Source organism: Polypterus senegalus, chromosome 3, assembly GCF_016835505.1.
Source record: "Polypterus senegalus isolate Bchr_013 chromosome 3, ASM1683550v1, whole genome shotgun sequence".
In the NCBI taxonomy this organism is placed as follows: domain Eukaryota; kingdom Metazoa; phylum Chordata; class Cladistia; order Polypteriformes; family Polypteridae; genus Polypterus; species Polypterus senegalus.
Window position 1 is genome coordinate 237524416 of NC_053156.1, and position 13769 is coordinate 237538184.

The 13769-nt window shown below is 37.9% G+C and overlaps 1 protein-coding gene across 2 annotated transcripts in view; it reads left to right on the top strand.

Moving 5' to 3' along the window:
- Positions 1-3163, top strand: part of cnsta (consortin, connexin sorting protein a) — a 132037-nt gene extending 128874 nt beyond the window's left edge. For both annotated transcript variants that reach the window (XM_039748804.1, XM_039748805.1), the window contains one exon: positions 2175-3163. In XM_039748804.1, the coding sequence (XP_039604738.1) occupies positions 2175-2383 (209 nt within the window). In that variant the 3' untranslated portion in view covers positions 2384-3163. The remainder of the gene's footprint in view (positions 1-2174) is intronic.
- The last annotated feature ends 10606 nt before the right edge of the window (positions 3164-13769 follow it).

The following is a 13769-nucleotide window of genomic DNA, read 5'->3' on the forward strand; positions in this document are numbered from 1 at the left end:
ACAGTAGCTGTACTTATGAATATGCTTGTATGCATAATTTGCTTCATAATGTTTTTCTGCCTTCTCAATTGTGAAATGGCGTTTTGTGCTCATCGCTGTTTGGAGTTCTTCCTTGTTCTCTACGTACTTACGTAGGAGGCGTGATGATGTCACGAAACTCCCCCACGCCATCTCAACTCAACTCCATTACATTATATGGGAAAAATAGCTTCCAGTTATGACCCTTACGCGTAGAATTTGAAATGAAACCTGCCCAACTTTTGTAAGTAAGCTGTAAGGAATAAGCCTGCCAAATTTCAGCCTTCTACCTACACGGGTGAGTGAGTGAGTGAGTGAGTGAGTGAGTGAGGGCTTTGCCTTTTATTAGTATAGATATACATACTGCAGGAGGCAGGTTATCGTTTTTTCCCTTGTTCAGCATGTTTACATTACTTTAAGCCGGATCACTGTAAATGCCTGTCAAGTATAAAACATTTACTGTATAACCTTTAACTGTCATTCTTTCTGTTTGCAGCAGATTCCATAAAAATAAAATCACCATCATTTTTCTTTTTTTGAAATACACATTTATTGTGCAATCTGATTATGGTGTTGATGCAAACCAAAAGTGTTTGTCATATCTGTGTTGCACTGGCTAAGAATTATGGTGTTGATGCAAACCAAAAGTGTTTGTCATATCTGTGTTGCACTGTGCGAAGAGTTTTTGTGCCTGCCAATCGAATGCAGTAGATTGGCAGAGGTGAATGGTCTCCTGAGGTGTGTCTGTCTCACAAAAGTGCACTGGTGATGCACTTCACTACTGCAGTGACATTTCTCCAATTACTAATTTGTGACTAATCAGACTGACCATCAGTTATTGAGTTATAAATGTATACATTTAAGCACAACTTCAGAAAAAATTATGAAAACTCTAGGATTTATAAATTGTGTAGTTTTTAACTGAAGTATGTTCTACTTTAAGCTGACAGTAAATAATAAACTATTTTTTGCACCACATTCTGTAAAGCTTTGTAGTTACAGTATATGTGGAAAACATGTTTTGCAACCAAAACATGAAATATGTAACAAAAAAACTTAAGATTATGGTGCTATAATATTTAAAATAAAATGTGCTGGAGAGAAATGAATCTTTATTCATTGTGTCAGTTTATGAGTCTGTATTCCACATGTGATGGTTGGTCCCCTTTAAACTCTGCTCATACCCCACCCAAAAGTGATAAATATTTTTTATCTGTTAAATGCACAATGTTTTTTAGTAATGATTACAGAAAATCAACCCAAAGTTTTTCTTGGAGAGTAGAGAAAACAAAGTTCCTGATACAGCGAACTTCAAGGGGGGACAATGCAGAAAAATACCAATCAATATCAAAATATGAAATAAATCTCAAATTGCTCATGTTGCATAATCCAAATGTCAAGTATCCAGTTATATGTTTACAATGTTTCAGACATTCAGTAATTTTTTTTGCTTAAATATTCTTTAATGAAAAATAACTTTATCACCATTGTCCATAATAACATGAAATTTTAAAGCATTTCTCGGCCATCACTATAAACATCAAAAGTTAAGTGAAATAAAATGTTATCATTTATAGGTGGAGTATTCCTTCAATGTAGAAAATTGTTTACTTGGAGTGTTTGAATTAAAATAAATAATGTGGTTTCAAATTTAAGGTTTTACTGCATTAGATGGGTCAAATATACATTACATTAATTGAACATATGCCTGCTATAATTCTAAGCCTTTTAAAGCTATTTATATGAACGCTTCCTTTACACAGAATATGAAGACTAATGTAAACCAACTGCCACCCTCTACACATACAAGGAAAGATTTTGATTGATTTTCTACTCTAAAATTAACATACTATAAACTTAAAACTCTTGCAGTATAAAGGAAAATAAACCCAGTATTTAAAAATACGGTTCTTTAATATAGTTTACTGAATAAATGGCTTTTATGTGTACCCACATTTCATCCACAACATAATTTGGTTAAAATAAATAAAACTATGTACACTGATGCTTTTATGCTGAGCTTAAGTTGTCCAAGTTGCCCATGCTTCTTGAATTATAACAAAGAACTTGGGGAACAACACTTACAAAACTGTCATGGCAGTAATTACCTGTCATCTTTACTTAAATAATTATTATGCTTTATTTTTTCTCTACAGATGAAGAGGGCGGTGGTTCCTGCCTTCTTTTAGTCCTGTTGTGCATTGCAACAGTTTTCATCAGTGTTGGAGGGACTGCGTTATACTGCACCTTTGGGGATGTCGATTCAAATGTATGCACAGATTTTGCAAAGAACATGGACTTTTATTTCACTCAGATTCAACAAGGCATAGAGGAGCTGAGACACTGGCTGTCCCCAGGCTCTTAGCTGCTTGGAGTAGTGAACTGCATTCCTTGTACCTTCTCCTTCAGTATCCCTCCCTGTGAAATCATACCATGATGATGGCATAAGGAACATTATCAGGCATTAATTGCATCAGTACAGTTTATCCCTCGGGTGGCTGCTGTCATAAGCTAACCATTTGCTATAAATTGGCCCAATCACACACTGAACAGTGTCGTTGTATGTCAAATAACAGCACAAGGGTGACAGAGGAAACTGAAATGGATTTCTAAACAGACCAAATGTAATGGCCATATGGTATCTTGTTTCTTCTGCTTCCTTATAAATCTTGTTTTAAAACAAGCTGAGACAGAGCACTCGACAGACACAGTTACAATATCATTCAGAGACATTAGTCTAATCAAAACATACTGCCACAGATATTGGAATATTGTTTAATTTTTTTTTTGTTTTAAAATCTTAATCGTGTAATAATATTGCACAGATAAGATGTATAAAATATCAGGTTTGTATTTTAATATTGTCTTCTCTTCAGGCAAAATGGTAGCATTTTAAAGGTTTTATTGTCATTTTTAAACAGTTATTCAAACTTAAAGTGAAAAGCCCTGTTTGTTCTGAAGGTTAATTGGGGACATTACCTACCTATCTATCTATCTATCTATCTATCTATCTATCTATCTATCTATCTATCTATCTATCTATCTATCTATCTATCTATCTTTGTCTGTCTGACTGTCTATCTATCTATCTGTCTGTCTGTCTAATAACAATACTTGTCACAGCAAAGTTTAATAAGAACATCTGCAAGAACATCTGCTAGAAAAGAGTAAAATGTGGTAACACAAAGTATTTGGAAGTAAGTGGGAGCTTTAAATGCTGTAATTCGCACAACCTTAGCTTTGTAGTCGGTAGAATATATAAAAGTACATACTTTGTTCATACAATACATAAATGTGACAAATTGCAATTTTCTGATGTGACATGCATTTGAAAGCACCCAGTCTTAATAGGTTTGAAAAGTACAAGGCTACTTCTTAAATGGCCTGATATGTTTAAGTGACAAATTTCATTCATATGTTTTCCCAAATTTATTTATTATAAATAGTATATTAAGATAAAGCTGATAAATAAACTTAACATAGGAAAAAGTACAGTGTGCAATTTTTGCACGTTCAGCTTTACAAATATATAAATCAAGGGCATCGCAGTTTTGAAAATTGGAAATGTAGTTATTTTAAATTAGTAACATTTCTTTTCTTCATTATGAGATCTTAGACTGAAAATTCTGAAGATCCAAATAGGCTATTCTGTTTACCTGAATTTAACTGTTATTTTAAAATATTAAAATGAAGAAAGGGTCTTGAAAAATAAGGAAAAGCCTAAAACACTTGGCTTTAAACATCTTTTTTTAAATACATTTATGTCTCTGGCTGGATCAGTAGACAGACACACTTGTTCAAAATGTGTGTTTTCAACTATTTATTTAGTGTATAAATATGTAAGGTAAATAAGGATAACAAGAAATAATTTTTAAAGTCTACACTGTAATGATTTGCATGTGTTCTTTGTCCAGAACTGTTTAATCTTGTTGTGTATTTACTGTATATTTGGGTTCCCAATTTCTGTCTTAGGTATTACATGATATCTATATTTGCTATTTAATGCTGGTAGACATTGCCACATTGTGAATCCTCACAACATAATAATAGATTGAATTGTGTTAAACATCAAAATACACTAAAATGTTTTGAAAACTTTTTATTATGTATATATTGTATCTAGGGTTCATGTATGTCTTATGATGTGTCCAGATTTTCTAATTTTTCTTGTAAAAACCCAAAATTCAGGGTTCATGAACACATTGGCTTGGGGAAAAACATCTTCTGCGTTAATGAGTGTGTCCTTTGTTTTAATGTTTTTATTTATGTATGGTTTATGTCCAAATACAACGAGAGCTTCCCTCTTAAAAAGAAGTGTAAATTGACCGAGCCATTGTATAAGAAAGAAACTATAACAGGAAAACAAATGTACATTTAAAAGCATGATATTAATATTAAATAGATTGTCAAGAAATCACCTTGACATGTAAACTTAATAAAAAATAACTTCAAACAGCCTTGTGATCCATTAAAGTTTGGTTATTAAAACATTTGTCCACCTTACATAATGTTTAGCATTTGAATCTGTTAGCCTCTGAGAAGTTTTTACATTTATAATTGATTCTGGATTAATGAGTCAGTTGGCCTCAAACTTTTAAAATAATTCTTTAAATGGGTGAATCATAATATCCATCTGACATAGATGCCAGATAGGCAGGACGGGCATCCCGGACAGGAGGCTCCTAGTAGGCAGACAGGCATCCTGGCTGGGGAGGAGAAAGGGATCAGACCCAGAAGTAAGGAAGGACCAGAAGGGATGGACGGACAGCTCACTAAAGATGGATGATGTCGCTGGGGGCTTTTTACACCGCCAACACCCTAGAAAGGCAGTGATCCCAGATATCGGTGCCCAGCGGGAAGCCAGCAAGGCATGCCGGGAGACGTTGTCTAGCAGAGCAGCCCTGCTGGGGTCACTGGGTGCGTTTCAGGGTGAGAAGCTCCCTGCTATAATAGACTTTCACATGACCCGGAAGTGTTTCCATCGGGCAGTGGCCCTGGCACTAGAAGTACTCCCGGTTCCTTAATAAAAGAGACGGCACTCCATTTTCCAAACAAGTCAGAGCTGGGAGTGCCATGGAGCAACACTCAGTTGGAGGAAGGCTTTGCGGTGGTGGTGAGAACTACTGAGGAGACAGAGAGAGGAAGGGAATCTTGTGATTGTGTTAAATTTGTGCTGTACTTAAATTTCTTGAGGAGTGTGTGCAATAAATGCAGTGTCATTTGAACTCGAGACTCTTGGTGTGATCATATTTGGGGTTTGGGGATTGCTGACACCCCGGTTTCCATCACAGTAGATTGTTTTAGAAAAACATGTACCTGTATATTTATGATATCTTCCCTTATCCATTTTACTTTGGCATGCACAGTCTTTCTAACAATAATACAAGACATTTTCTGGCATCCAGCTTTAGTTCAATTGTTTATCTGTTGTTTTTTGTTTAAATAAATGGAGCTCAGGCAGGATATGCTACTTGTTCAGTTTCACGCAGCAAGTTAGAAGTGGGTGCCGAATCAGCAACCTTATGGCTTAAAGTCCAGAGATCAGCCAATTTACCACACAACTGAGGTCCTGCGTAAAAAATGCAGACATAGTTGTGCTTGAGCTCGCCTGAGTCCAAAGATTCAAGGACGCCCTGAGAGTTCATCTGATCAGAGGACAGAGCAATGCGTGACTCAGGTGCTTTTTGTCTACAGTATTTATTTTTTACAAGTGCGAGTGTGATATTTGACATAAATTCAGTTTATTTTTGTAAAGTTATTTTCTCATCCTTGTTGCACACCAAAACCATCTTTATAACAAGGAGAACCCCAAAAAATAGTAAAAATGAAAAAGTACTCAAAATAAATGTGATAACTGTGACCTGCAAAAAGTTTGTGACAAAGTCACACTTTTGTTTGATTAACCCCTTTACTCCACAGTTACAAATTACGAATTACAAGTCAAACAATTCAAACTTGATTATAGTGCACAATGCAGACTTTAATCTAAAGGTATTTGCAAATGCTTGGTCACACCATGTGGAAATGACAACACTTTTTCTACATGGTCCCTCCATTTAAGGGCACCATAATGTTTGGGACATAGCAATGTTAGGACATTTAGTACATAGTTGTATATCCCTTGCATGCAATGACAGCTTGAAGTCTGCAATTCATAGACATCACCAGGTGCTGAACATCTTCTGTGGTGATGCTGTGCCGAGCCTCTAATGCAGCTATTTTAGCCCTCTTAATAGCTCAACCTCTTTCAACTTTCCTGCAAGAAAAAATTATGCAACCTCCGGAAGAAAAATATTAAATGAGGACAAATAACTTGGCCACAGTCAATTCACTCAAGTGCTCACCTAACCTGCTGATCTCCTCAGTGTTACAGATGCGGTGACGGGCTCAATGTTGAAAGAGCCTGTTTGAGTGTTGGACCATCACAGCACACAGACATATGTCAGCCATCAGCTTAATATCTGTGATTTTCCAGGAGAAGCTAAAAAGCAGAATGTGAAGGTACCTCAAAGAAGGAACCGCAATAAGAAACTGAATTGAGGTATGTAAACTCTAGAGGTGCTTACTATATCAAGACATGCAAAAATGTCTTCATTTTGGCTCATTTAGATTACTTAATCATGTGAGCAAATGGATCCGTCATCCTTTTAAATACAAAATTATAAACATTAGTGTCACAAACAAGGACAGACCTGTCCATCGGGCTCATTTCTGAGCAAATCCAAATTGTATTATGTGATATCATCTACTGTTGAATTCTTCTCTGCACTTGTAATATTCCTATTGCACTATTATATTGTATTGAGGATTACTTGTGTTCTGTTCTGTGTATTGTATTGTATTTACCCCCTTTTTTTTGATACCCACTGCACACCCAACCTACCTGAAAAGGGGTCTCTCTTTGAACATCTTTCCCAAGGTTTCTCCCATTTTTTTCCCTACAAGGTTTTTTTGGGAGTTTTTCCTTGTTTAATTAGAGAGTCAAAATTGTGGCACTTCTTATGTGATTTTGGGCTGTATAAAAATAAATTGTATTATTTTTGCTTTTCTTATAGCTTTATCTCCAGATAATTTTTAAAATATGCATCTGTTTTCTTTGGTCCTTTGAAGGGTTATGGTTTTTGGGTCCCATTTTGGGTATGTCATCGTGCTCACATTTCCCATACATACTAGCTTGAGGAGAGGACAGTTCCTGGGCATTGCGAGGTCTCCATTCTCCTCTTACTGGTCGGTCTTGTACAGCTTGAGACAGAGACAAAGTGACCCGTGTTAGAAACTAGAAATATCTTCTCTAATAGCTACAGTAATCTATATCTATAAAATTTTATCACGTTTGAAACGGAAATGACGTATGACCACGTGAAACGAAAATTATGTTTGACCACAGAACATATTATAATACAGGAACTAATCACTTTGTTTGTGGACGCCATTTTTATATCGTCTTTATGAATTGTTATTATTTGTGCGAGAGTTATTTTACTGATATTTAAAAGAAGTAAACACAAACACTCCGATCTGTCTCATAGAAGTGAGCCCTGCGTCGCCCTCTCCCAGCCCTCCTGTCTGATCTCCTGCGCTGAGCCATCCACCGCCAGGTGCGTTCTGACAGAGAAGTTTTATTTATTCGTCCACATGACTGACGTGGAAACTGCCACATTATAACTTTTTTAATTGGCAGTACTTGATAGTAGAAGAGATGAGGAAAACAGCTTTGCGTCTTTCTACTTTTCAACTGCGCCGAGCTGTAAACAATGTGAAGACAAGACCGCCTTCAGTGGCGACGGGTCCTGAGAAAAAAGTGGACGCTGGGAGGTGCAGAATGTTGAGCGCTTCGCAGTTTTGGGCGGCGTCCTCTCTTCTCGCACTGTTTGTGACACTTCGAGTCCCCCTCTGCTCCTGGGAGAGTGGAAATCTTTGCGAATGAGTGTGATCTGCGCCATCTAAGCAAAACTCTCTTTGTAAATTGCGCTGCACGACTACTTACTGTCCCTTAAGGTGAGTTCAGGTCACTAAAACCCCACAACATTCAAGGTTGCTTTTGTGATGTAGAATATGTACCGACCTCTTCATGTTACGTTTTGGACTTAGGAATTGTTTGGACCTTCTGCCCATTAAGCACGGAAGGGCAGCATCCACGTTTCCCAGTATATTTTTCTCTTAAATCACAGACACGTAGTGCAAGGTTGTCAGGCAGAAATTTGCAGGATCGCATAGAAAATGTAATTTCTATACCACAGCGGTTGTGTAGTGCCTTTCACAAGGGATTTGCTACTGAGAGATGATCCAAATACATTTAAGCTGCTGTTAGTGCTACTTACATGTTGTGTTATAGCGCCTTTAAAATGTACTTTACCCGAAAGCACTCCAGTACTGCTCAATGTATCTTTATTTATTACATGTTAATGTTTTACTGTTTAATAATTTATGTACTACATTTTATTTTTTTCCCTTGCACTCAGTGAGCAAAGCCACTGGGTAGTCAGCTAGTAATGAAATAAAAAAGTAATATTTCCACTTCTACGCCATTCACCATTTCAGTTTTCCTACATTGAAGTATATGCGTTTTTATTAATTAACATCATTAGCACCCAGCATTGCCCTTGTATGTAATTTTAAGGCACTTCTGTAAATGGTGTTTCTTAAAGTTATAAATTCTTTTAATTATTTTTCAGGGCTGCAAATCTGGGTAACGTCACTGTTGCAAAAAGGAACCTCCCAACCAAAGGTGCCCCCCAGGGTCAAAATTTTGGGTTTCAAAAAAGTGTAGTATCACTTTTTGATAAAGTAGCATATGCGTGCAAAATGTTGCTGAGAATGAACCAAGGATATTTAATTGTCTAAAGAACAAACACACCCACTCATTGAGCTTTATATATTAGATACTAGCAAAATACCCGTGCTTCGCAGCAGCGAAGTACTGCCTTAAAATTTTTGTTAAGAAGAAAAGTAAACCTTTTTAAACTGAGGGAAAATATACCAATAATTATTTGTTAAGGATATCTTTGTATACCACGTTGTCAGTTCGGCCCTTCGGTTGTAATATGACCAAGTTGTGCGCTGAGCTTACTCTTGAGCATGCAACGTACAGTTGGCCATGTGAAAAGCAATCTTGCCTCAAATTAATGCCAACCTTTTGTAGGGTCTGTCCCTGAGACTTATTAATTGTCATTGCGAAGCAGAGCCTTACTGGAAATTGGAGGCGTTTGAATTGAAATGGGAGATCAGAGGGTATAACGGGGATGCGAGGAATAAAAACACTCTCTTCTAACCCACTGCCAGTAAAAATAGTTGCCTCAATTAGGTTCTTTTGCAGACACGTGACCTGAAGTCTCGTGCTGTTACAAAGTTTCGGTGGCTGTAAGTTTCTCAGTTACATTATTGCTGTCCCAACCTTCAAAATTAGATAATGCTCAGGAGTGCCTGGTGGATTCAGAGTGTGGAGAAACTCTACCGGAGAGTGCACCGCATCCTCCACTTCTACAAATGAATCCACAGACTGTTATGTTTTCGGTTGTGAAGCGACAGCGTGTCTATTAACTTGTGGATTTTTCTGCGAGTATTTGGCGGCAGCGTCACAAAGTTGTTTCCATCTAGCTGCATCAGAAAATGTACCACAACGTCTGACACGCCTCCTTTTTACTGTTTTCTTACAGCTTGGATTGCTGCTGTCATAATTGGTTTGAGTTTCATGGTTTGTTTCAATTACGTTAGCATTTGCAGGACTTGTTGTGTTGAAGTGACATTCGGCATCTGTCAAGCGTTGTAAGCATACAACCGGTTTCATCGATAACTTCGCATCCAGCTTTTGAGAGTTTAAACATTCATAAACATCAAAATGTCCATTACTCAAATCATCATCTGTGAATCTAAGATGTTTAAGAGGCATTGGTGGTTGTCCAAAGGTGTAAAATATTTGGCCATTTCGGTACACTTGAAAGCGACAACCGAACAATTCAGCGGCATCCATCAACTCACATGTAGAACCATAGGTGAAGGGCTTAAGCATTTCACTCTTATAGTGCTCCTGTGTAGTATAATTATCTCCTGTCCCGTCATCAGTCCACACCTTGAACCTGTGCCAGTCATTCAATACATAAGACACAATGTTCCTCCGGATATCAAGAGTGAGCCTGATATGGCCGTGCAATATGTAACACGGAGAATGGAAAAGGCAGGCGCCATCTCTGGGCATGGAAACTACTCCGTGACAGTTCTTTGATCAATGGTTATCACCTCGATAGACATGTTAATGGGGGTATGGTTGGAACGATAAAGGAAATGGGTACCTGAACAATGTAAACTAAGTCTAAAATACCTACACAATAACTATAATTGTAATAAATGAACAATAAAACAGAGGAGAAGCCGTGGATTAAATAAAAAGGCTGCAGTCATCAATACCATGGCGAAGCAAGGAAGGGAAGGAAAGGAATGAAGAGACTGGAGCGATGGATGGCCTCATATAGGCAGGTAGCCAACTACGTGGGAGGCGTGGGGAAGGGGGACCCAATGCCGCCTCACACGGCGACTGAGCTGCTAGCTATGGACGTATATATGTACGTAAGTAGGATTCAGTTAGCGTTGGGAACCCGTGTACCAAATTTTTTGAAGATGGGCCCATAGATAACAAAGACCGTTGGAAAGTTCAATATGGCGGCTGACAGTGGCGTCATACCACCGAAATAAGTATGTACATTGGTTTCGGTTAGCGCAGGGAAGCCGCCTACCAAATTTCGTGAAGATGGGGCCATAAATCAGAAAGTTTAACATGGTTGATGTTGTCGACCGTTATGACCATTACGCGTAGAATTTTGAAATTAAACCTGCTTAACTTTTGTAAGTAAGCTGTAAGGAATGAGCCTGCCAAATTTCAGCCTTCTACCTACACAGGGAAGTTGGAGAATTAGTGATGAATGAGTCAGTAAGGGCTTTGCCGTTTATTAGTATAGATAAATTATTTAATGGTTTGTAGAGCAGATTCATGGTACAATTATTGTACAGATCCAACTTTACTGTTAGCCAAAAGTCAGTGTTTTGCCACAGTTTCCGTCAGATGTCCCTTCAGGGTTTGTTACTGTAGGTATCTACATCTCTGTTACATTCATACCCCATCTTCCCTGTGACACAGTAAACTCGACTCAAAACTCCAGACACTACTTAGTGCTTTGGTGTTCTGAGAAAATGTTCTCAGCTGGCTTTTCACAATGTGCTGTTTAAAGTAAATTTTTGGTTAAGTGTATACTGCCAGGACGCAGAGAGGCCTCTGCAAATAATTGGTTTTATTATTCAGCTCTCTACCAAAGCATTTTTCTTTGAAATAGTTCTACAGTTGAGCAGGGCATTTGAGTTGCATGAAAATGTTTTATTTCTTTAAAATGTCTGAGTAATCTTAGGGCTGGTAAACTTGATGACATTAAATGAACATCAAAAACTATTTTTAGTTTTTGTAAAGTGTATAACATATGTTTGTTTCTAAGTAGTTTGTGGCTTTAAGATTAAAGACAAGATCTGTGGCTTGGCTCAAATCCAAACTGGATGGCTCATCAGTTCTATTGTGACATCCAGAAAGTATACTTATGAATGTTGTTCCTTTACAATGCTGATAGTGTAGATTCTGCCACCATTTTCCCTTGTAGTAAGAGCTCTGCCATCTAGCTGCAGAACTGCAGCCCTGCTTTTTCCAAAACTGAATGTTCACACATTTATTTGCAGGTTCACTTCATGGTGGGCCTTATCTAGAAAAATAATCTAAATGTGAAACTGATATATATATTCATATCAATATATATCGATGGTTCTTAAAGATTTAAGCATAATTATTCATTTTCCTTCACTCTCATTAAGAAAATTCAAATAATGAATTATATGTGAAAGTTTTTTTTATCAGAAGTTGTATTTTTTTAACCTTTCAAGCTCTTTAAAAATGACAGCAAACATTACCTAATATGTAAACTATCAAATACATTATCTTTGTATTTGAGTATTTCGCCAGTTGGCTCACAGCCCAGCCAAAATTAGCACTGAAAATCATTGGTGCCATGGGTATATTGGAAAGGCATTTTATTAATAAATATAAGTTTTCAGAGAACCATGACTGACTAGATTGTTTTAAATGGTTTGTTGGTGCAACTAATGAAGTAATGATCCATTTTGTTAACTGGAATCCTTGTGAATGGAGAAGCAGATGAATATGGGAAACTTGGGTCATTCTGCTATGTTGATTATGTTTTATAAAGACAGTGGATTCAGAAAGTATTCAGATTCCTTTACTTTCTGCATTTGTTGATATAGATTTAATTTTAAATGGATATAAATTTGCCATTTTTGCTCATCAATCTAAACTCAATGGCCTTTAACGACATAATAAAAACATGTTTTCAGAAAGGGGTTTGAATATATTAAAAATAAAAAACTGAAATCTTTCATTTATATAACTATTCAGACTATTAATTCTGTACTTTATGGAAGCCCCTTTGGTGGCATTTACAGCTTCCATGTCTTCTTGGGTGAGACTCTACAAGCTTTGCACATCTGGATTTGAACAGTTTATCCATTTTTTTCCTGGCAAATCCTCTCAAGCTCCATTAGAGTGAGTATCTGTACACTGCCATCTCCTAATCTCAAAACAGATGTTCTTTGGGCCATTCAAGGATGGTCAGTGACTTGACTCAAAGCCACTCCAGCATTGTCTTGACAGTATTCTTCAAGTCATTGGCACGCTGAATGGTCTACTACTACCCCAGTCTGAGATGACCTGCACTCTGGAGCTGGTTTTCTTAAAGAACCTCTTGATATTTGGCTGCATTAATCCTTTTCCAATTCTGACCAGTCTTCCTGTCCATGCAGCTGAAAACCATCCCCACAGCATGATGCTTCATTGTAGGGATGGTTTTAGGAAGATGTAAGCAGTCTGGTCTTAGTCAGACATAGTGCTCGGAGGTCTTCCCAAAGAGCTCAATTTTTGTCTCATCAGAGCAGAGAATATTTTTTCCTTGTGAATTCAAGAGTCGTTTGGAAAACCCTGCTTAGCCACTCCACCATAAACACTGTTGAGTGCTGCTGAGATGATTGTCCTTCCGACAGGTTCTCCCCTCTCACCAGAGGATTTCTGAAGATTTGTTAAGGTGCATTCCCACCACAGGAACACTTTTCAGAAAACAGGGAGTTATAAGAAACTGAGGAACTTTTGTAGCATTCCTACTGAAGGAACTCTGGTCGTTTTGTAGTTCCTGGTAGGTAGCTGTGTGATGGAAACGCAACACATAAATGTGGTCTTGGACCCCAAGTGGCCTAGGGCCTGCGTCATACAGGAACTCATTGATTCCTGAAAACGAGTTGAGTTGAGTTGAGTCATTGAGTTATTGGTCACCTTCCTGTCCAAAGCCCTTTTTGCCTAGTTACTCAGTTTGTCCAGACAGCCAACTCTAGGAAGAGTCCTGGTGCTTCCAGACATCTTCTGTTTCACAATTATTGAGGTGAGTGTGCATCATGGGAACACTCAGATCTTTAAAAATGGTTTTATACCCTTGCTCACCACAGTTTTATTGAGGAGGTTGTGATGGATGGCCGGGGACCTTGCCCCACTAGGAGGCCTGGAGAAGCAGGGGACTGGGAGAGGGGCAATTCTTTCCCCAGTACATAAGAGGGCAGCCATCCTGGATTGTGTGGGAGCCACAGAACTGGAAGGCTCAACCCTGTGGGGATCTAAGGCCACCGCCAGGGCGCACCCAAAGGACTAAAAAGCCTTG